Source organism: Coptis chinensis, chromosome 3 (genome assembly GCF_015680905.1).
Source record: "Coptis chinensis isolate HL-2020 chromosome 3, ASM1568090v1, whole genome shotgun sequence".
In the NCBI taxonomy this organism is placed as follows: Eukaryota; Viridiplantae; Streptophyta; class Magnoliopsida; order Ranunculales; family Ranunculaceae; genus Coptis; species Coptis chinensis.
The window spans coordinates 44,020,058-44,045,188 of record NC_141458.1 but is presented as its reverse complement, the minus strand read 5'-3'; the positions used below and the strand labels follow the sequence as shown (position 1 = coordinate 44,045,188).

The 25,131-nt window shown below is 40.0% G+C and overlaps 1 protein-coding gene across 8 annotated transcripts in view; it reads right to left on the bottom strand.

Moving 5' to 3' along the window:
* The window catches only part of NUDT3 (nudix hydrolase homolog 3), a 49,764-nt gene that overhangs the window by 21,783 nt on the left and 2,850 nt on the right, over positions 1-25,131 (bottom strand). The window contains exons 7-18 of one of the 8 annotated variants that reach the window (XM_086601962.1): positions 24,238-24,324; positions 21,912-22,018; positions 21,344-21,515; positions 20,937-21,190; positions 20,746-20,827; positions 18,324-18,389; positions 8,343-8,420; positions 8,172-8,267; positions 6,628-6,734; positions 6,336-6,504; positions 4,788-4,871; positions 3,092-3,507 (exon numbers count right to left, since the gene is read on the bottom strand). In XM_086601962.1, coding sequence (XP_086458088.1) covers positions 3,442-3,507; positions 4,788-4,871; positions 6,336-6,504; positions 6,628-6,734; positions 8,172-8,267; positions 8,343-8,420; positions 18,324-18,389; positions 20,746-20,827; positions 20,937-21,190; positions 21,344-21,515; positions 21,912-22,018; positions 24,238-24,324 — 1,368 coding nt within the window. In that variant the 3' untranslated portion in view covers positions 3,092-3,441. Of the gene's footprint in view, positions 1-3,091; positions 3,508-4,787; positions 4,872-6,335; positions 6,505-6,627; positions 6,735-8,171; positions 8,268-8,342; positions 8,421-18,323; positions 18,390-20,745; positions 20,828-20,936; positions 21,191-21,343; positions 21,516-21,911; positions 22,019-24,237; positions 24,325-25,131 lie in introns of those variants that run through there. The other 7 variants (XM_086601956.1, XM_086601963.1, XM_086601959.1 and 4 more) reach the window with 7 other exon arrangements.

Below are 25,131 nucleotides of genomic sequence, written 5' to 3'. Positions count from 1 at the left end.
TCTAAATTTGCATATTTTTCTCCCTGGTACATTCTAGTAGCATTTTCAGCCATTAGATATGTATCTGATTGATGAACTATTAAAGATGAGATTTATTAAATCCATCACAATAAGTACATAAGTGTCTTTGGAAGCAGGAGATTCTAACAAGGCATTCTTGGTTTTTTCTCTTGTTAAAGCTATAGAAAATGCTATGATGAAATGGCACTGTACTGTTTTCACTGTAAATTTACCACAGCCGCCAAGAATATAATGAATATGAAACTTATCCAGTAGTTCATCTGGTCCGTATTTACAGACAATGACCTGCTGATATCTCGAAGGCTTACACTCTTTCGGAATCCAAAGAGAAATTTCACACCATTACTATAGAAGAGAGATTCAAAGAGATGGCAGATATTCCTGCCATTGGTCTCCATTAGATTAAATAGTCTATCAGACTTGGTTCGGTACAAAAGAATCCAAGGTTTATACTTTTGTCTGAATCTAATAGATTTCTGATCAAATCAGAATCATTGGATAATTCCAATAGAACCAAATTCTATGAGAATTTGTGGAAAAAGAATTCTTATGCATTAAGTTATTATGCTCTTGAGACGTGGAAACTCGTTGAAAAGGAAGGCCCGTATAACTTCCTCACTCATCTAGGTGGCTTCACCTCTGACTCCGAAACAGAAAAAGTGGAAGAAGAAGATATTTTCCTTGCTTAAGTTGCTGAGAATCTACGAACCCAACTTATGACTTCTGACCAATAATCTTATTGGTAAACATCATGACCCATGAAAAGGATCTAAAATAGAAAGAGGCATCATTTTTATCAAGATAAGAATAATCCTTAAGATGGTCCCTTGAAGAAGACATCCTAATTTTTGTTTTTCTCATAAGTCAAAAGGTGAATAAGATTTTGCATTATAAGGAATCTTATCCTTTCAGCCGAAAGTGAAAGACAAGTATGTTTTGTCATGATGGCCCAACCGACTGCAATAATTCAGCACACGTTGCCACTTTTTGTGCAGACTTGAAATTATATTTTGAAATCCGACTACTATAAAAGGGATACCTCACCTTTGTTGAGAAATATCCTTTAATAATATCTTTCAATTTGTTTTTACATTCCAGTGTCCAGTGAGCTCTCATTCCCCCCTGTAACATAATTCTCCACATATATTTAAAAGTTCAGTTTGTTTATCAAGTGTTCTTACTGCTGACTGATCTTTCTACATTAATCAGGTGCAACAAAAACACTTGATAAACAAACTGATTTTATTTATATAGATGGATGTTTATGTTATAGGGGGGAAAGAGAGAGCACATTTGACTTAAGAAAAATTCAAAGGTAAACTGAAAGATAAAATTGAAAAATATTCCTCAACAAGAATGAAGTATTCCTTTTATAATAGTCGGATGTAAAAATATAATTTGGAGTCCGCACAGAAGGTAACTACGTGTGATGTAGTGGTTGCAGTCGACTGGGCCACCTTATCTTTTACTTTCGGTTGAAGGATAAGAATCCTTATAATACTGAAATTTAGGATAAGAATCTTTATAATGCTGAAATTTTATTCATCTTTTAACTTAAAAAAAAAACAAAAGTTAGAATGTCTCTTTCAAAGGTCCACCTTGACAAAGCATTTCTTGTTTAGGTAATCCTGTTGTAAGGATAAGAATCTTTATCTTTCTGTTTTATGTCCTTCTCATGGGCGATAATGTTTGCCAATAAGATTATTGGTCAGAAGTGTCAAACTGGGTTTGTAAATTAGCAGCAATTTGCGCAAGGACTAAGTAATCTTCCACTTCTTCTGTTTCGGAGGCAGAAGTAAAATCCCCAAGGTGAGTGAGAAAATCATACGAGGCAACTTCTTCAATGAGATTCCATGTCTCCCTAGCAGAAGAGCTGATTGGAAAACAATTCTTTCTACACAAATTTTCATAAAATTTGGTTCTATTAGAATAATCCAATAGTTTTGTTTAAATAAAATATCTATCAGATTCAGACAAAAGTCTAAATCTATGATTCTGCTATACAGAATTAAGCTTGATAGTCCTTTTAATTTGATAGAGACCAATGGCCCGAATATCTGCCATTTCTTTATATCTTTCCTCTTGAGTAATGACGTTAAATTTCTCTTTGGCTTCCAAAACAGTAAGTAATAACCTTTGAGATATCAGAAGCTCTGTCTGTAAATTCTGACCAAATGTATTGCTAGATAAGTTTCATACTCGTATTCTGGACATGTTGTGGTAAATTCACAGTACACATTTTGATGTTATTTTATCATAGCATTTTCTATAGCTGTGACCAGGGGAAAAGCAAAGAACGTCCTGTCACTATCTCCTACTTCTAATGACACATCTGTGCTAATTGTCATGGATTTGATAAATCCCATCTCTAGTAATTCATCAATAAGATATATATATCCAATGAATAAAAATGCTGCCAAAAAGTATCAATAAGATAAACATGTAAATTCGGATGCATGTTGTGTTCCTTCTGTAATATGAGCAATGTCTTTTACAATTAACGGACACGTACCCAAAACAATAGAATTCCAATTATCAATCCATTTCTGATAATGGGAGGGTAAAAGGTTCTTGATTAATTCTGGTAATGGTGATGGAAGGGAGATTTTGGCTTTATTCCAAAATGATTATGAAAAGTCTTTGGAGAGAGTACTCCAAGACACAATCAAGAGATCTCTTTAAATTATGAGATTCTTTCAACTTTCGGAACTGTTGAAAGTTCGTACAATTCCTAGTTGCAGCCTAATTATTTTTGCTAAAATATTTAGCAGTAATCTTGAGGGTCTGAATAAGACTCCTCTTATCATTCTGTTCAAATGATTTGATAACATTGTCCATAATGGACTTATGAAAACTATGAAGCTTCTAGTTTGTAAAGAACTTATGTCTGTTATTATAGACATAAGGTAACTCTAGATCATCATATCGTACTTTTATTTTACCAGTACTTTTAAACTTTCTAGAAGGAGATTGCGAAGAACTCGCAATGGTGCTGATATAATCAGACTCCAAGGTTTTATCCTTGTTGATGCTGTTAAGTGTACTAACAGACTCCTTGGAATAATCCCAATTAGGGAGGTCTAAATTATTCTCAAGGTTATTATATATCAAGAACCATGTCTTACATATTGTACACCAGAAGCATCGTTCTCTACATGGTCTTAAAGAACTCTATCTAAGGGAGGAGTAAAAACAACTAGAGAAGGATATTCTACATTACAACTAAAGAAGCTAAATAATCAGCAGCTTTGTTTGCTTCCCTGAACTCATGGACTATGGAGATGTAGGTGAATTGGCAATACAACTTGGATATTGAAACAACCGAGTCTTCACAAAACCAAGGAGGTTTCTCAATCTTATTGACGGACTGAACCGCTCTAAGAAAATCAGAAGCCACTTCAATGCCTTTCAGACTCATATTTAGGCAGATGATGAGACCTTGATCGATAGCTTTAAGTTCATGAAAGATGGCCGTCTCCGAGCCACCTGTACCAGAAAACGCCATTACGACCTGACCATGAAAGTCCCTAATTACTCCACAATGACCATTTCCAATGCCATTCAATGCTCCATTTATGATCAATTTAAACCTTCCAACGATGGGGAGACCCTAGGACACAGTTTGGTTACTTCCATCTTGTACTCAACTTCAATGCCTATCCTCTCACACAAATTTCTAGCTTGTAGGATAATAATACCTACTTGGTCTTGCAAAAGCAGTTTTCTGTATTTTATTTTCATAAGCAATTTTATTAAGATTTGATGATGATTGAAAATTAATCTGTATTTCAAATATTTTATCACGAGTTATATGTTATTCAGTTTCTGATTTAATTCTGAATCTTGCTGACATAAAACATTAATGATCAATTTACTTAATTGGTTTTGTAATTTTTCAAAGAAATCATCCTTGGATGATTGTCCAAGTCCAAGTTTAAAATTCTGAACTTCCAAAGGAGGTTGAAATGAAGGTCTTATTAAACTTGGTATATTGTTCGGTTTTAAAGAACTACCATTTATTGAGGAATTTTTATGAATGAATATTTTCATTTCTAGGTCGATATTTTAAAATTGTTTCAATATTTGACTCAATTCTAATTAACTGAGCTCCAACTGTTTGTAAACACAAATTAGTGTAATTATTTTGTCTACAAATCTTATTAACATCAGAAGTTGTTAATCATTTCGTAGTATCTTCGTGTGGTTTAATATAAGCCACAGTTTCCAAACTATCTTTTAATACACAGATGATGTTGGTGGATGTGCAGATGTAATTTCTTTATCATCTATAGTTTTCCATATTTTTTGAAAACTTTCTAATATATCAACTTGTAAATCTTGTTGTGAGATCACAAACCATTGTACAAAAGGTATGACCTTTTTATTATGATTTATATAATCATAAATTTTATTTTTAAAATCTTTTAATTGGTCTTTATTATAGTAATCAAAGTACCAATTATGAAATTCTGTGTATTTTGAATGTTAAAATTCAACATTTATAGCTTTTCTATCTTGTGTAAAATCCATTATAAATCAAATTGCATTTATGAGGATGTAGGGTATTCCCTAGATGTTTGTTTAGTATAGATACCATGTGGTATCTGTCAGAGATCCTAATTTCTTCTATTGTATGTGATGCAATCAAAAGTGACTCTCTGTATCATTATTGTAAATGTAGCTCAAGTAACGTCATCAAGGCGTCACTAAATCCTATGCATGCTCACGAGCCCATCAATGACGAGATTAACATTTAAGTTACCAACCTGCTTGACAAAAAACTTAAGTGCCCAAAGGCCGACGATATCTGCTTTTGCTTCTTCCAGAGCTGAGTGGAGTTCTTGAAGTTCCTTCATGCAACCAATGGGACAAAATAAGATTTATTAGAAATCAAATCACAGTAGGCAATGTTCATTACACATATTATCTCCCTTGAGGCGTGTTGAAATTCATAAATTAATTACTGGAGTCATGCATCGAATCGTAAGACAGAAGTCTGACCCCACAATTATTTTTTTCCCTTTTCTCCTTGATAAAATGATAATTCACTGATAGATACAGAGTGAATTGGGAGTGCCTTCAAGTACACAAAGGAACAGAAAATTCCCACAACATCCACTCATTGCAACCAATCCTTTCTAGCTACAAATAAGTAAAAAGCCACCCTAAATTCCTTAAAGACTTTGGACCACCGAAACATTTAAGCTTCTAATGATAAGATAACCTCTTCCTGTGTTGCTGAGAAGCCTTCAATATGTCGTTAGTTAAGGGTATAAAGCTAGTAGATAACCTCTTCCCACAGAAAAAGAAAGAACCAAGACCCACTTCTGAAGTAAACCCAATACCTGACCTGTGGACACCTACGTAACTCTCCAAATGATAGGACCAAGATGCTGAGGAATAAGAGTGATAGTACTAGGCATATCCAACCAAGAAGAACAGAAAAGCAAAAAGACTTGACAGAAAAGATAAACTTATTGCTAGGATACAACAATCTTATTACAGTTCTTCCCCCACGGACCCGTAAATCATGACTTCATATTTCGTAATCTGTATGCCAAGTTACCTAAGAGGTAGAAACCCACCTTCTAAGAAGTAGACCTCAACTTAATTTATAAAAGCCCCAACTAAGCTACTAAAACCATCAAATCACCAAACATATGCCAAAATAAAAAGACATGGATATTTATGCCCCTGGATAGGTAAGTCTGTGTGAGTATTTCTGTGTGTTACTTGTGAACTTTAGCATGAGTATCATTTTCTGTCCTGTCACAAAAAGCTGATGTCACACTGCGTATCTCAATCAAGTTGATATTGTAGCTCTGCTAGTGTTGATCTTCAGTCTTTTATTGTTAGAGTTCTAGGGGAATTATTTGAGGGCATCTAAAGACGGATATTTTTTAATGCTTTTACTGTGTAAACCCTACTATTCTCTTATATATAGAGGTGTGAGAGAAAGCTGAGACTAATTAAGACCGTATCGTCTTTTCTCTCCTTCTCCAGACTTTCTTCTTCTTCTTTTTAATGCTTTTACTGTGTAAACCCTACTATTCTCTTATATATAGAGGTGTGAGAGAAAGCTGAGACTAATTAAGACCGTATAGTCTTTTCTCTCCTTCTCCAGACTTTCTTCTTCTTCTCTTAGTCAATAGCTACTTTTACTATATTTGACTCATTCTTGGTATATAGATATCTGATAACATAAAGCAAGATACGATGAAGTGTAGCAAGGAATAATTTAAGCAACAGCACAGTGATCATGCTCTGTATACAAATTTGAACAATTAAATGAGCTAACCGAAAATGTAACTCACCAATCTCACAGTAGACTTTTGCCCACCCGGGAGTGTGATGGTATGAGGACCAATCCCATGACAGCATTCATGACAAATTGTATGCGTGAAGAAAGACTCAAAATCAACGTGTTTCCTCTGTTCCTCGGTAATACATAAGCCAGCTATAGGTTGAAGAATAAGCTTAAACCTGCTCAGTGAGAACAAGGAGTTTAATTTTTTGCAGAACAGACCTTGCACCAAATCTTGTGAGATGGAAAAGAATGGGCCAGGAATGAACTTTATAATAAGGAAAAAACACACACACACGTACTTGGCTTCTGAGACATTCTTCAACATCACCATTGATGTTCCACGCTTATTTACTATATGCTCATCATTTGGCAAATTAAAAGCGACAGTTTGAGGACCCTTTACATCCTGAATAAAGTTTGTAGAATTGTAAGAAAATATTTCCCACACTAAGAGACAAGAAGCCAAAATATATAGAGATGACTAAATCAATCTGAACAGGGAATGAAATGGGTCAGATCCGGATATACTCTGGTACCTGGGCAAACTATTTCTACAGATCCTACAAATCTTACAATGAAAACTTACGCAACCTACTAAGGTTCAAGTCGGATATAATTCTAGATCAAATCTGAATATAACCACTTTAACTACTCTTTAGTAAGAGATATATACTTCTTGAAGGACTCAAGAGTACAAATAGGAGTAGCGAGTGCACAATTACTAAATTAAAAACTGTCACAAACCACTGCTTATTTTAAATTTACAGTAATGTTCTCTAAGCTATGTGAATCCATTCTGTTTACACAGGTTCAGTAAAAAAACAGTATGTGCACCAGAGGTCTTAAAACTGTATCCTATCTTTTCTGTGTACCCAAACTTGCTAAAAACAAATTAAGGAACACCCGCTCCTGTCCATTGTGTGTAGTACACATGAAATTCAATATTAAAAGTTAACGTCAAAATAATAATAAAAATTAAATAAAACTTGAACAAAATTTCATCTTTCAATAATCAAAACAGACTAATTTCACATTTGAGAACCAGGGTCTAACTAGAACTGGTTGAACATCTTCCCATGCTTTCAGCAACCATCTGTATTCATTATTTTAAATCTCTAGGAAGTTGATGTTGGCTTCATTTAAGTATGCACATATAACATGTTACTTGTTTTTATCTACTAGGTTTTCTAGAATTGTCTTGAATTAGTTGACACTACCATTAGCGATCATACCTGATTCTGAAATATGTTGCAATACACTATCTAACAAGATCGGTTGCAATATGCAATTTATCTGTTCCACAAACTACCAAAATCATAAAAGAGATCAAAAGCAACTTTAAGCAGATCCGTACTAATAAACTGAGATCAGGACTCACGAGCAGGATAGTTTTTCAATTTCCAACACCAAATATGCAATTGATTTGTTGCACAAACTACCAAAATCATCAAAGAGATCAAAAACAACTTTAAGCAGATCCGTACTGATAAACTGAGATCAGGACCCACGAGCGGGACAGTTTTTGAATTTCCTAGACCAAATACATAACAAGGAAAATATTGCAGTCTTTATAAGATAGTCCCGGGAAGATGGAACTTAGCTGATTGGCCAACTATGTTTACCAGACACTTTTAAGAAAAAAGGCATAGAATTTTCAAAAAGTGTTTCACAAGTTGTTATTGGCCCTCTTGAACTCTTTTAAGAGAAAATTCAATAAGTAGCTATGAGTAGACAAGTTCAATTTCTATCACATACTTAAAATGGCCTACAGCTAGATTTCAACAAACAAAATCAAGAAATGAAAAAAAACAATAAAAATAATTAAAAGAAACCAACTACTCACCCCTGCGTTATAAACAAGTTGTATTACACGAATAGGAGCAGCAACAACATCTTTTGATTTGAATGAATCATCCAAAGGAAGATTTTGTTCGAGGACCTAGTCACATAGTGTCACTCTTATAAATATCTTAGGATAGAAAATCAAAGTAATTCAAAAATTAATTAGGTGTACCTGCAAATAATCACCAAAGAGTTTAATTTTGGTGGTTGCATCATCATCTCGTATTCCAATGAATGCTTCAAATGTAGCCTAGTAAAATGCCATGAAAATAATAAGATCAACTGTAAAACCTAAAAATACAAACAAATACAACAGGTTCTAGTTGAACCTGTTGAGATTTATAAACCCCACATCGGGTATCTAAAGCCTTGGATTAAAGTAAATAAATTTTGGGGCCTCTCTACTTATTGCCAATTGGATTTGAGTTGGATGCCCAAATTTATGGTACAGACAAAACTATTTCTGTGGCCCAAAGGGCCCATTTACGCACCCTTTTAAAAATTGTCAACGTGTTTGGCTCAAAATACGCCACACGGGAGGGGGCGTGTTGAGATTTATAAAATCCCACATCGGGTATCTAAAGCCTTGCATTAAAGTAACTAATTCCTCAAGTAATTTCATTCATTTGCTATTATTTGATCTGCAAACATGGAGACCGGTTATATATGTCCATTCCATTTATTCAACTCGCCTTTTACATTCTCATGTGTCTGCGTTTTGCATAATATTTCAAGCAAAACCACATGTCAGTACAAAGCCTTCCATTTTCAAGCCATCAGCATAATTTACTTAAACATATTGTGTCACTTCCTTTTTGTTCTGGTTCCACCCAGATTTTTTTCTTTTTTTTCCCTCTTGCTTTATTTGTACTTGTCAGATTGGGAATTCAATGAGTAAAAGACGGATCTAACATGTGGTGGTAGGATAAGGGACCAAGGATATCAGCGGGCGGATGCGCCCAGATCAGCTTATGGCACTTAACTGCGGTGCACAGGATCGGAGCAAAGGCATGAAACGGAAACCCTACGCGTGGAATGAAGAGGGCGGTAAGATGGGGGGACAGATGGAGGTCTAGAAAGGGGTGAGGGATGATATAAAAGAGAAGAGGAAAGGAAAAAAAAAGAAAAGAAAAAGAAAAAAGGTCCGAGGGAGAGAAAGGGCGGCTGAGAAAGAGAAGTGAGAAAATAGTGCTGAAAGTTGTAATAGTGCTAAAAGTCTGGTGAATAGTGTGTTTAGTTGTGATAGAGAAACAACATTTGGCGCCGTCTGTGGAGAAAATACGAGCAGCATAGAAATAGCACCGAAGAGAGCAGCGGGTAGACCAAAGAAGGTGAGGGTTCACGAACTGATGCCGGAAGCAGTGATTGAGGAAGGGGATGAACGAGAGGAGGGTCGAGCAGCAGAAGAAACACGGCTGATGCGAGAAGAGATTGAGAGGCTGAGAGAGGAGAACAAGGAGCTGAGAAGAGAAAGAGAGAGGGTGGAGGAAAAGGTCGGGGAAGAGCCAAGTGAGGGGTCGGAGAGTGAGAAAATTGAGGACGAGGAGGAGCACGGACCAAATCTGGTGGAAAACCAAGTGGCTGGACTAACAATGGAGCAAGTCCAAGAGATGATAAACAACGACTGGGAGGCAAATCTTCAACAGACGAAGAATCAAACAGGCGCAGCCAGTCAGGTGGTGGCTGGATTGAACTGCAACCCGCTAGCGGATGCGATATGGACTTCAGAGGTACCAAAATGGTTCAATCAACCAAGGTTTAAAAGGTACGATGGAACAATTGACCCAACAGATCACATTCATCATTTTAGGCAATAGATGTCACTCTGGCAAGAGTCACGGTACGATGGGTTGCGGTGCATGATGTTCCCGGCCAGCTTGAAAATGGGAGCTTCGGACTGGTATTATCGGTTGCCTTTGAAGAGTATAACTAACTTCCAAGAGTTGGAGAAAGCGTTTATAGATCATTTTATACATCAAAAAAGGCGGGTTGTGGACATCGCAGCCTTGTTTAATATAAGACAAAGGTCTGTGGAATCGGTCAGGGAGTATTTGTGCCGCTTCAAGGCCGAGACCTTGAAGGTGGAGAATTTGGATGAAAGGACATCAGTGATAGCGTTTGAAAGAGGTCTGCGGCCTGGAACAAGGGTCCATCAGTCCATTGTAAAGAATGAGATCGCGACCTTGCACTAGTTATATCCGCAGATAGAGAAGTATATTAGATACGAGGACACAATGCAGAAGGATTCTAAGAGAGTGGCAAAGGCAGTGTCATCGATAGAGAAAGAAGGTGATCGCAGAAAGACAGAGTCGGCGGACCGAGGTAATGAACGATATCGCGGACATCCATCGCGTCCGGAAAGGAGTAGAGAGATAGCGCAGAGAGAACAGAGGGAAAGGAAGTCATACCGCGAGCTAGAACATACGCCTTTAAACAGGCCGCTGAGTAAGATATTGTCGTTGATCAAGAACATGCAAGGGTACGAGGGACCGCGAACTATCCTTGTCGAAATGCCAAACAAGTTACTGTGCGTACCACCACCAAGTACGCAATCATGAAACTAATAATTGTTATGCATTGAAATGGTTGGTCCAGAGATTGATACAGAAGGGAATGATGAGAGAGTTTATAGCAGAGGCCCCGAATGTGGAGCCGGTGCCAGCTCCAGGGAGAATATTGGGAACCATCAATGTTATTTTTAGTGGAGAAGTTCTAAGTCACAACGCCCACAGAGATAAGGTAAGAAAGACGGCAAGTATTCAGCAAGTCAATGAGTCGACCATAGGACCGCGATATAGTGCAGGGACAATGAACGGGAAAGATAAGATTATATTTTCCAGTGCAGATCTCCGCGCCGTCGATACTCCACATGAAGATGCGTTGGTCATTACAGTGGCGATGGGCAATTACATGGTCAAAAGGGTACTGATTGATTGTGGCAGTGCGGTGAACTTGCTGTTTAGGGAAGCGTTAGATGAAATGAGGATCGATCCGGGGCAACTAAGGCCGCCGCAGTCCAGTTTGTATGGGTTTAATGGGAGTGTCACGGAGCTTATGGGAGAGCTTTTGTTACCAGTGACGACAGGGCCTGTGATTGTGTTCTCAAGATTTATGGTGGTCGACTCTAACTCCCAATACAACGCGATCCTAGGAAGGAGGTGGATCCACAAAATGAAAGCGGTGCCTTCGACCTATTACCAAGTTATTCGATTTCCCACTTCAATGGGAATGTATGAAGTCCGCGGCGATCAGGTGGCATCGAAGAACAGTCATTAGGATACCGTTAAAAAGATGGTCCGCGGACCTGGAGGAGAATCATTGAACCGCAGGAAAAGGCAGGTATAGCAATTACAGTGCGGGGCGGTGGAGGGGGAGGAGGAGGTCGTGATGGGTCCGAAGACTTTAGATGAGGTGGAGGTAGTAAACCTGGGGCAGGCAAAGAAGAGAAATTTACATCAATAGGGTCGAATTTGTCGGAAGAGTGGAAAAGTAAGTTGGTACAGTGCTTGTCGGAGAACAGGGATGTGTTTGCATGGGGGATAGAGGATATCACCGGGTTGGACCCTGATTTCGCATGTCACCGACTGCACATGAGGGAGGATGCGAAACCAGTAAGACAGAAGATGAGGAGCGTGAGACCTAAGTACGCGGAAGGAATCCGGAAGGAAGTTGCCAAGCTGAAATGAGCGGGAATCATAAGGGAGGTGGAGTTCACGGACTGGTTGTCTAATATAGTCGCGGTCCCAAAGAAAAATGGCAAGGTGCAAATGTGTGTTGACTTTACGGATGTAAACTTGGAGTGCCCCAAGGACAATTATCCTATGCCGCGAGTAGATGAGTTGGTGGACAGAACTGCGGAGTTCAAAATGTTTTCATTTATGGATGCATCCATGGGATACAATCAGGTTGCGATGTATGGACCGGACCAGGAAAAGACGCCTTTTGTGGTGGAAGGGGGTACTTACTGCTATACGAGAATGTCATTTGGGTTAAAAAACGCAGGAGCCACTTTCCAACGGTTGGGGGAGAAAATGTTCGAGAGCAAAATTCGAAAGAGAATTGAGATATACATAGACGATATGGTGGAGAAAAGCATGTCAGAGGAAAAGCACTTGGAGGGTTTGAGGGAGACATTTAGGATACTGTAAGTGCACAATTTGAAACTCAACCCAAAGAAATGCACAATCGGAGTCACCACTGGAAAATTTTTGGAGTATATTGTGACACAGCGGGGAATAGAGGCTAACCCCGAACAGATAAGGTAATTGGTGGAAAATATCGTCGCCTCAAACGGTGAAAGAAGTGCAGCAATTGGCAGGGAGAGTCGCGGCCCTAAACAAATTCATTTCAAAATCATCCGACAAATGTAGGCCGCTGTATAGGTTGTTGAAAAACTCTACAGATTTTGCATGGACAGCAGAGTGTGAGAAAGCGTTTCAAGAGTTAAAAAGATATCTTGGGGAAGCACCTTTGTTGTCGCGGCCCGAAATGGGAGAGAAGTTGTATTTGTACCTGGGGGTCACGGAGTATGCGATCAGCTCGGTCCTCGTTCGCGTTGTGGATAAGATGGAAAAGTCGGTGTATTTCCAGAGTAAGACTTTGTTAAATGCGGAGACTAAGTACAACCGAGTGGAAAAGTATGTTCTTGCCTTAATATTCTCAGCCCTGAAGTTGAAACCGTATTTCGAAGCTTATGCAGTGATCGTGGTAACGAATTTGCCCCTTAAACAAGCTCTGAGAGCTAAAAAATCAGGAAGAATACTAAAATGGGCCGTGATGCTGAGTTCATATGAGATCCAATATCAAATCGGGCCCGGTGGAGAAGAAAGATGATGGCCCGAGTTTTGGCGAGTTTCTGCGAAGATCCTACGTGGGGGGAAGAGATGGTCTTAGAGCCCGAACGAGAAGAGAAACAGGATCACTTGAACCCATGGGATGAGAGGAATGGTTGGAAGGTATTCGCGGATGGATCGGCAACAGATGCAAGCAGCGGAATAGGTGTGGTACTGGTTACGCCGGAAAACAATAGATTGGAACAAACAATGAAGTTGGGATTCGCGGCTTCAAATAATGGGTCAGAATATGAGACGGTGATTGCGGGCTTGAGAATGGCTGAGGGTTTGGGTGTAAAGGAACTTACCGTATACTCAGACTCGAATCTGGTGGTATGTCAAGCGAACGGCGGATTCGCGGCGAGATGTCCCCGAATGGCGAAATATTTTGAAGTCTTACATAGGTGGGCGGCGAAGTTCACACGAATCCAATTCGTACACTTAAACCGCGGGGAGAACCGTCATGCAGATGCTCTGGCCTATGCAGCCGCAGCCATGCCAGGGTCAGAGGAGAGGATTATCAAAGTAAGAAAATCGATTGAGGCCAAAGAACGAGGAGCCTCGGAGGAGATCTTGAGTGCCGCGGAAAAGGATGAAGGATGGATGGAGCCTATCAAGCAATTCTTATCTGGGTACGAGGTGATTGATAAGAGAGAGAAGAGAAGACTGGAACAAGCGTCCCAGAGGTACGCCTGACGGGAGGGAATTATCTGAGGAAAAATTTCAAGGGCGCCTTTCGAAAAATGTCGAGGAGGCGGCGCAAGAAGAGAGCTCGTGAGTTACGAGGGAGATTGTGGGAGCCATTCAGCGGGCAGGACAACACCCACCGACTGTTAACACAAGAATACTTTTGGCCTCACATGAAGAGAAACGCTGTGGAGTTTGCCAAAAAGTGTGAGAAATGTCGGAGGTTTTCTCAGTTGATATTTGCCCCAGCTGAGCTGCTGCATAATGTGTCTAGTCCCTGGCCGTTCGCGATGTGAGCCCTCGATATAGTGGGGCCACTGCCCATGGCCAATGATAAGAGGAGATTCATGTTGGCTGCTACTGACTACTTTACCAAATGGATTGAGGCCGTGCCGCTGCAGCAAGTGAAAGAGGTGCAAGTGGTCAAATTCTTGTGAGAGAACATAATGTCAGTTCGGGCTACCCCACGCTATTATCGCGGACAACGGAACCTAGTTCACCGGCTCTAAAGTGAAAGAATTTTTACAAGTCTATCATGTGAAACAGGGATTCTTGACCCCATACAACCCCGAGGGCAATGGACAGGCTGAGTTTTCCAAGAAAACCATACTCAACAATCTCAAGAGAAAATTGGAGGATTAAAAAGGGGTTTGGGCCGACGAATTAAACCATATATGTTGTGGGCTTATCGAACTACACCACAGACAACCACTAAGGAGACTCCTTTCTCACTGGCATATGGCATAGAGACCGTGATACCGTCAGAAATGGTTACGGCTACCACCCAAACCCGAGCTGTCGAGGATGGGTCAAACTGGAGCATCCTGTCCAGGGACATGAATTTGGCTGAAGAAAGAAAGGACACCGCGCGCATAAGACTGGAATAGTATCATCACCGCCTCCAAAGGCAATACAACAAGAGGGTGAGATTGAGGAGATTCAAAGTAGGAGACCTGGTGCTTCGCAGAGTGACTTCTAGCACAAAGAAAGCGAGTGAGGGGAAATTGGGTCCAAATTGGGAGGGGCCCTATACCGTGGTTGATGTTGGAGGGACAGGTACTTACAAATTACAAACCATGGAGGGAAAAATGGTAAGAGAGACCTTGGAATGTGAGATTGTTGAAAAAATTTCACGAGTAAATGTAATACGAGAGGTCATCAGCTGCATGAGTTATTTGTAAATATATAAAACCATGGCACTTTTGGGATGGACAATGTTGCATTAACTTTCGCTTGCCCTTCAGAGTAAAGGCGGTGGAGGGGATGAGCCCTTCACGGACGAGAGGTCCGAACTAAACTGGGGCAAAAATGAGCTGCCCCATTGTAGATATGAGGTCCCAACCAAACCGAGGCAAAGTGAGTTGACCCGGCTGGTGGACATGAGATCCAAGGCAAGTGAGTTGCCACATGCCGCGGACGAGGGGTCCGACCTGAGTGGGGAGAAGGTGAGGTGCCCCAACACAGTCAAGGGCAATCAAGTGGCTAAGCCAAAAAAGATAAGGTAAATTGAGTTGCTTTCAATAGGGAGGAGTAAATGTGGGAACATGAGCTTCATTACGAGAAGTGCATTACATTGTATTGGGCCCACAAAGAGATAAAGCATAAACAAAACTGATTTTGCAAGGCAAATAACACAACAATCACAATCAAAAGAAGGCAATCAATCCTCATCAACAATCATTAGGGAGAATAAAAGTGTAGAGTAACAAGTGTAGCAAAAGACAACGGTAATAAAAACAAGACAGAGCACACAGAAACTATGCTCAAAGGGAATCTAAACATCTTTGCGGACCACGTCATCAGCGGCCTCCTCAATAACAGCATCCGCAGCCGCATTAATGGCCCTAACCACCAACTCCGCTATCTCGGGAGCAGTGACCGCAGTAGAGGAAGCAGGATCCACGGGTACCACAGCGACCTCGGATCCAAGGGGCGAGAGGGGCTTCTGGAAGGAGCCGGCCTTCCTTGATAAGCCAGTCATACTCCTCCTTGATCTTCTTGACCACCCTCTTGTCGGCCAGTGCCTGAAAATGATCCTGAAGTTCATCCATATCAGATTCATGCTGCTTGAGAAGGGCCATTGTGTCTTCTTGGTGCTTCTGGGAGAGAGCTGAGGTGGCTTAGTTATGCTGCGAGAGTAGGGTTTTGGCGGTGACTCAGGCGGTCATTAACCTTATCCATATATGCCAGGTGAGAGGCCTCAGCGGACTTGAGCTCGTCCTGGGATCTGAGTTTATCCAGTTCCGCGGCCTCATTCAGCTGTTCAAGTCGGACGACTTCTTTCTCCAGTAATTCAATTTTGGACTTAGCACCAAAGAGGCCGCGGATCATGTAGGAGATATCCAAGCTCATCTGAAAGAGATAGTAAGGGTCAGGCTATCTAGAAAAGAGGAAGAAAGCTACCTAGTGGGAGGAAAAGAGTACATTCTCCCAGCCAGTGTAGAACGAGGTTCTGTTATGATCTAATGAGCCCCCTTCTGCGTAAGCGAGATCTTTGGGAAGGTGAGACCCATAGAACAGGGAGGATGCCACCGCAGGGTTTTCCAAGGACGAATCATTGGCATTTACGATGCGATTTCGGACCTTGAAGGTAGAGGCGTAAAGCGAGGGGCGTGGTCGGTGACCCCTTTGCCAGATCGGAAGTCGTCTCCTTACTAGGCCGCTGTTCTGGACGGGTGGGGGCAGCAGGTATTGAAGTATGCAGATTGGCGGGGGGCTCATCAAATGCAGAATGCCGCGGACGCTTGGAAGCCGGGCCAGGAAATGAGCGGGCGACAGTGGTGGGGTCAACCTCGGTGACGGCATCCTCGTCCGAGTCGCTGTCAAATAACTTCCTCTTGTTAGCACCCATGTCAGAGTGGGGGGAAGCCGCAGAGAGAGAATGAGTGGATAGCTATTGATCTTCCCAAGTGGTCAGGGATTTGTAAAAGGGATGAGTTGTGGAATGGGAAGGGGAGTTGGAGGAATAAAGTGGGGGTTGGCGGGTAGTTACTGTGGGGTGTTGGGATTTCTTGGGGGGATGGCGTCTTTTTGGGGGAGGCGGTGAGTTCTGAGGTTTCGTTCCTTGGGAGGAGGGGGACGGAAAAAGGGGGCACTATGCCCTCCAATAGCCTTCAATTGGGGGTCTGACAGTAGCGGAGCGGCGATAGTGGGATCAATTCCAAAAACTGCAGATTGGGAGGGTCCCAGGTTGCGGATCTTTTGGAAAATAGTGGAGGAGATATAGTCGTAAGGTCGCAACTTCGAGTCTGGTCGCCAACCTGTAGAAAAGAATTACAAGATCAGATGGGGGACCACGGTACATACATATTGAATAGTAAATAAAAGGGGACTCACCACTGGAAAGGAAGGCCAGATGATTAAAGGTCAGTTCAGGAGAAAGATCCGCGGATAGGAAGTTTCCTGAAATGTACAGCGGATAATGGTGTCATACTTTATATGAAGAGGTGACACGGAGGACAAAGGATTGTTTTCTAGGGCGGACGCAGAAGAAATGATATCCCACACTGACGTCCTTGGTGCTCTTTTTTATGTAATAGTGAGCGGTCATATCGCGAACCGTTATCTTGGGTATCCCAGATTCATTGTAGTGGTTCGCGGCATACATGACTCTCCAGAAGTTGTCAATGACAGAAATGGGGAAGAAGACACACGGTCACAACATGACAAAGATGGGGGAAAGAGAGAATCGTAGTTTAAAATGGGAATGCACAGTACAAAAAGAAAAATGAAATAGAGAGAGAAGAAGACCAACCTGGGGAAGGGAGAGTGGCTGATACAGGAGCTTTAGCGGAAGGAAAACACAGGGTACGACCGCGCACTTGATCGGAGTAACCAAAAAGAGAAGATGAGTGAGTGGTGGCGAAAATAAATCTAGAGGAGAGTAGAAGGCAAAATGAGAAAGAAGGAAGAATTGAGCGGGCTTTTATAAAAAGGGAAGGGTAAAACCGTAACTTGAGAGGAGCTGAAATCGAGGAGACACCAAAAGGACCAAACCGAGGGAGATGTGGCGTGGAACCACGGGGAATCGAATGGGCGAAGGCGAGGCACGGGGGGGCGTGTGAATCCAGCGATGCAAGGGAGGTGGAAGGCCACAACAGAAAGATAGAATGAGCCGGCCCCGACCCCCGATCGCAGGAGGATCGCGGACTCGAGAGGGGGCATCTGTGGTGGTAGGATAAGGGACCAAAGATATCAGCGGGTAGATACGCCCAGGTCAATTTATGGCACTTAGCCGCAGTGTACAGGATCGGAGCAAAGGCATGTGGTCGCGGTACGGAAACCCTACGCATGGAATGGAATGAATGAGGTAAGTAAGATTGGGGGTGGGGGACAAATGGAGGGCTAGAAAGGGGTGAGGGATTATATAAAAGAGAAGAGGAGAGGAAAAAAGAAGAAAAGAAAAAGAAAAAAGGTCCGAGGGAGAGAAAGGGCGGCTGAGAAAGAGAAGTGAGAAAATAGTGTTGAAAGTTGTAATAGTGCTAAAAGTCTGGTGAATAGTGTGTTTAGTTGTGATAGAGAAACAACATAATAGATGAACTGAAGATGCAAGAAACAAATTTACATAATTGCTACATTAATGAAACAGAAGATGGCAAGGTTAGCTTTATATTGTTATATATGGTTAGCTATACCTTGTATCCAAAAAGGGTATCTTCATATGTCTCATACGGGCCAATAGTGACGTCGAGTTTGGAGTCCTACAAACAGCCAAAACACACATTGGCAAGTGGATATTAGAAGTTGTTAAGATGATAAAGAATCAAATTACATCCAAGAACCTCTGACACCAGATATTATAAATTAGGTACTATGAAGCACCGATACGTCCCTAAGGGTGAAGTATCCGTGTCCGACACGGATACGCCCCGATACGCGTCTGATACATGTCGGATATGCGATTTGGAGTATCCGATTTTATAATTAATTTTTTAATTACGACACGCGGGGGATACGCAGGGGACACGCGGGGGACAGTAATCTCACACATACAAGAAATTTTTCTGGAACTTCAACAAAAAAAAAACAAGTGAAATAAAATCCAAGTTAAGAAGAGATGCAAGAGAAGAAAGATGAAGTGAATCCAAGTTATACATGTAAGTTGCTGCTTAATGTGTTTGAATTAGTCATTTTATGAAGTAGAATTGCCATTTTAATTTGAATTTGGTGAAAAATGCTCAATTATATAATATTTATATATATATTATTCAAACGTGTCCATGACGTATCCGTGTCCTATACTTTTGAAAAATGTCATGTCCGCGATCCGTATTGTGTCGTATTTGTGTCGCGTATCGGTATCCGTGCTTCCTAGATTAGGTATAGGTCAAAAAAACACCAGGGGTCAAGGAAAGCCAGATCCTATCTAAACCAACTACTAGAAGAATTACTCCGGTGGAAATCTATTCAAACTCACTATATAGTTATATCAGTTTAAAAGCAAAACATAGCTTGAAAATGTAACGCTAAGAACGTAAAATTCTGCATAACTATTTTGAACAAATCAAAAACCATTTTTCAGTCATGCTTTGACTGATGAAATGGCCGTTGAAGTAGGATTCTGGAATCTGATTTATGTTGCAACATCTATTTCTTGGTTAAAGCATTCGAGATGATTATGATATCAAAAGGAGATGGAGGATATAGATAAAGCTCATTAAGATTTTCCTGTTTTGAGGCATATAGATGAGTCAGGCTTAAACATTAATAACCAAGTCAGTCTTAATATATAATAAGCAATGTTTTAAGACTTACAAGGAGTATTAACCTCAAAACTATTCACGATTTCCTACTTTATTTAGTAATACTTCAAACTCGTAAATACCAAATTGGGAAGTGAAGCACAACATGAGGAGGATTATGAGCTGAGGTTGGGAACCACACCAAAAGGGAAGAGAAGTTGAGGTAGGAATGTATGATAGAAGCTGGGACAGTAAGAAGGCAAAAACTATTGTTAGCAGTTTATGATGGCAATACCAGATAGTCAGAAGGTCTTGGACTGGGTGTCCATGGGGTGGAGAACATCATGTGTAGCCATGGCAAACAGAATAAGTATGAATGTGGGATCACCCATTGTTCATGTGGTGATGTGGCTTCAAGAAACCATGTCAAGTCATAAACCCAAACCTTACTATTTCCCAGCCCTTACTATATTCATTGAATTGGATGATGTATGACCCTGGTGTGGGTGCCTTTGTATGACCATAATTGAATTGGGATGCAGCACCAAACTTGTCCTCATTCACATTGCCGCTCTCAAAGACTCAAACTGGCTCAAGACGGATGACAACATTTTTAATGGTGAGACTTTGTACCCGAGGCGGTGAGGTATCGGATATTTGGAATATTAAGCAACAAAATTTCCATTCCAACCTCCAACCAAAAGTTGATAGCAATAAGACATGTATTAAGTATTAACATAGCATCGATTTATAAAATACTAAAAAGGAATAAAATAAAAAACAGCAAAAGAAAATTCAATCTCAGAAAATTCAATAAAATAAAAACCATGGGACTTATATGGTCTTGGCAAACTTGAAAGAAACGGTTTTGGAAATTCAAATTCAAATACAAATACAAATACAAATACAAATACAAATACAAATACAAAACAGCTTTAAAAAAAGGCCTCCACTGAGGCTTAAGCCTCAAGTCTGAAAAAAGGTCCGAGAAAGGCAGCTCAGAAATCAAGCCTCGAGGCATGGGTTGTGCGCATCTCATTAGTGTGAACCATAAGCCTCTTCAACTAGAAGAGAGGCTATAGCTTAGGATCGTTTTTCTCCATGAGATTCTGAAGCGCGCCTGAGTACATTTCTTTTATTTTACATTGATTTGAATATATTTCCCTGTTTAATGGAAGATTTGGTGTTGGGGGCTGAGAAAGGGTAATAGAGTTGGTTTTATTCCCTCCTATTTGAATAATAAGGTTGTTTTCATAGTGGTAATCGTTTCCTACATTTGAGCTATTGAGATGCAATTGTATATGCCAGAAGAATCGACCAAATCACCACTAGCAAATACTGAGCATATATTCATGAGCTTAAGAACCATACTGACCAATTCCATCCAAGCTATGTCTGAATCATAGTAGTCATTTGAAAGAAAAGCATCAGCTCTCTTTCTTAGAAACCTCTTCAAACTACCAAAAAAAAAAAGAGAGAGAGGTTTTACCAGACATTCAATGTCCACAACAGTTTGTGCAAATAGATCCCAAGAGATAAAACATTTGACTTCAGCAAAGAGATTACCTCAGAGAGTCTGTGAGATCCCCTGCTTTACTCAGCAGCTCAGCCGCTTTTGTAAGAAAATGCTTATACTCTTGAGAGTATGGTAAACTGTAAAGATCATTAATCGAACTCACAACCTTGTCACCACTACCATGTGTAGCACTGTCCATAGAAGCATCCAAACTAGTTTCGCTGTGTCTTTTAATAACATCAAAGAACCCGGTAGCAGCTTGACACTCATCATCCTTTAGACTGCTCTTCCACAACTCAAATTCCTATGACAAGTTAGAAACAAAAGACTATCAAAAGATTCACAAGTCATTATCCATTAACGGGGTCTAAGTTTTGGCTCCATCTAACACCTACAGATTCAGAAGTATCGTGAGATAAATATGTGAAAAGTATGAAATCAGAAATGCAGGCTTTACCTTTTTGTCCATATCCGGAGGATAGAAATTTGCACCAGGGGGTTTCAGAATGGGGAATGCAACTTTATATTCAAGGCCCTTCCATCCAGGAACAGTCTTTGTTGATTTTGCAAGCAACTTGACAGCAGAGTCTGCAGTTGTCAAGAACGCCTCATTGTCATCGAGTGAAGACCTGTTAGTAGAGGGATTAATAGTTAACAGCTCAGTCTTGATCACATAAAATCATAGGAAGCTTATGATGATACAAATCAGGATTCTTTTCAACAGATTTTCCAAATTTACACAAATAGCGTTCACTCTCCAACTACTGGATGTAGGTGTTACAAAATGAAGGTAGCTACGACATAGTTATCAGTTTTGCATTATAATTTGAAATTGTTTTTGAGCACACAAAAACTTAATGGTACATCTCAGGCACCTCACTTCCTCTCGTTCTCTTCTTTTCTCTCCTTTTTCTTCTTCTTCTTACTTCCATATCCAAGGATTAAAATCCTCCAAGACTATTCCAAATCCAGATACTTAAACTGTCTTATTGAGATGATAAGAGTTAGAGGAAGAGATCACTAACCACGGGCTCTTATTAATTGAATAATACGTCCATTTTAACTTATCCAAGTTAGAGTCATCAGAATGTTCCTTCAACCAATCTCTCAATGCCGGATTGTCGTACCATACCTGTCAAAGATAAACTAAAACATCAACTCCAATACCCCAACAGAATTTATACTGTAACGATGACGATAACAAACCATGTACATTTTTTGTATTCACGTAAACACCAGAGCCATCAGAAATGGTAGGTAAAAATGGAAACTGGAACACTGTAAAATTTAGAAGCAGATGCAGACACACACACAAACACACAAGGAGGGTAGAGTATATGGGTTCAGTCCCACGTAGCTCACCTGTGGTTGAGTTTTTGTAATCCTTCATGCACTTGATTATTCAAGCAATAAAATCTTTAGTTCTTCTAATGGTAGCAGAAAACCTCTGATCTTAGGCAGGCTGGTGACTCATAACGTCATCTCCAGTCCTTTGTGATGTTATCTGCTGCTGCTGGACCTGAGCTCTGATGAACAAATGTTTGTTGGAAAATATTTTTCTTCTCTAAGTTTGCTGGTTGGGTTTGAGTGAAAGGTTGGATGGAAGATGGCATTCCGTCCTGTGAGGTAATAAAGCCTTCTGTCATTCTCAGTTTGGGATTTTTTTTCGTTTTTGCTGTGCACGTTTGCTGGCTGTTCCTCCTTGTTGTTTAATCATGTGATGAAGCTGATACTTTAGATGGAGGGTAAATTATTTTCCAATCAAAACTTGTTTCCTTGACCTCCCCTTAGTTTCTTTATTTCCTAAGTGACCAAATAATGGCTACCGGTAGATGCTCAGCTAGCCAAAAGCCTTAGAAGGAAGCGGTGAAGTATAATGTCCTTCCCCAATATCAATATTAGAAGGATGTGTCCAAGGCTTGTGAAAGGAAAAAATAAATAAATTCCAGATACCATATGCCCAGGAATAAATAACGAGAACCTGATCTACAGTCTCCACCCAATCGCAAAATGAGCAAATGTTAGGATCTACAGTCCTCTGTCTAGGCTATCAATAGTTTAAATCCTTCCCAAGTAAGCGACCCAACAAAAGAAGGAAACTTTAAACAGTAAGTCTGCCAGAATTTTTTTCAAACACGCTTGTATGGGACATCATCATTATTAATTGCCTCCAAAGCATATTCCTTGGCCAGTACATGATAAATTTATTTCACTATGATATCATGCGTCTAATACTAAATCCAATTTCTCCAAAAGTACTTCGTAATTGGGGAATGGAGGTCCAAAGGTCTTCTAACTTTCAACCTCCCAATCATTCAGACCCCTTCTAAAGTTCAAAGTGTAACATTCCATTCAACCCATTTTACCCCTCTTTTCATAAAACCAAAATCTTAGCTTTTTCATTAGACGACAACGAATAAATTCTACTAAATTACACACTAACCGGATTAACCTCACCCATATGTCCTCCCAAAAGGAAATGGAGTCTCCGGTACCGAGAAGAAAAGTGATTCCTTTTTCAAAATCGTCCCAACGACTTGCTATAGTCCTCCATAAAGTAATCTCATAGGGATTCCTATGCTCCTTCAAACACCACTTGGCTTCTCTTTCCCCTTACTTCTCCATCACCAACTTCCACCACAAATGACCCTCCTATTCTCCATACCTCCAAAATCATTTAGCCAACAAATCTTTGATCATTAGCAAAATAAGCCTACACCAGAACCCACCATTTTCCTTAGAAAGGCGAAGTCTATCCCACGACCCAATCAGTCTTCAACTTTCCTTCCTCACCACCCCACAAGAACCTTCTAAACAATTCCATTAAATGTTTAGCCACCCCTTTTGGAACCAGAAAAACAGAAAAGTACTAGTTAGGAATGTTGGTAGGAGTCCTTTTGCTTTCCAACACGTCAACTGTGAGGCCACCTTCTAATCGCCTTGTTACTACTTCCATATACCTCTTGGTTTGTCTTTTGCTTAGTACAGTCCCTCATGAGACCTTTAAAGCCTTGTGTAACAGTATATAAGTTCTGGGGCTGCTCCACTCATGGCCAAATGGTTTTGAATTGGATGCTCCAAAGATAAAGAAATCTAATTTTCCATACATTCACCAAGAAATTTTGCACTTGAAAATGAAAGATTCCGGCAGATCATTGGTTTTTCAGGAGATTTGCATTGTATCAAGCAAGAACTAGAATCTTGACATGTATAAAAATTAAAAATTAAAAATTGTAATTGTAATTTTTCCATACGATTTAGTAAAAATAGAAAACAATTCCCATTCCGATTCAAGAGTTGACAACTATGTATACACATAACACCAGTATGCAGTGAAAGGTAATAACAAACCTGCTGACAGAAGATTTCATCAATTACAACTGCAGCTTCAATAAGTACGACAAGAACTTCCCTGTCAGATTCTTTAAGTCCAGTCAACTATGGAAGGAAAAAATAAAAAATTAGCAGAAAAATATGAGAAGATCAGTACCACATATATCAAATAAGAGCGAGTCAAATTTCTATTAGCATTTTGTGAAGTCGGTCTTAAATACTGACCGTAAATTGAATGAAAAAAATAGCCTCGAAAAGCACATAACTTAATTCTCTTTTCAGCTTAAATCAGAAAGTACCACATAATTTATATTTTCATATTAAAAATTACAAAATTGTATGGAGAAAAAAGTGACAAAAAATATGGAAAAAACAGAGACATCATACTGTAACTTCAGAGTAGCAGCCCTTTACTTAAATAAATGACAAACATAGAGGTGAATTACCAGAAGCATCACCCTTTAGTCCACATTTACAGCATGTGATATTGAAACAATTACACAACAATATAACACAGAAGATACAGCTCTTCTAGACGCTCCCACTATTTTGTCGATAGAGATATGTCATACCCCATTTGGCCAAGAAGTCACTTATTCCTTTGGGAACCCCTTTCATATCTTTAACAGATCGCTATGTTTATTACTGACTTACTGTATATGTTGTGAGTATATATTTCCTTAACAAGAAGTCTCTCATATTAATACATTCCCTACTTTTTGCTAGGTTACATTGACACGCTGTATCGGACACGGATACGAATTGTCGGACACGGCAAGATATCAAAATTTGAGGTAAATTACATGCAATATGTGTCCGACACGGACACGTGGATACGTATCCGACGCAGATTTTTTTCAAAATATGGTGTGTCCATGTAACCTAGACTTTTTGTAATCTACTTTAGGCTAC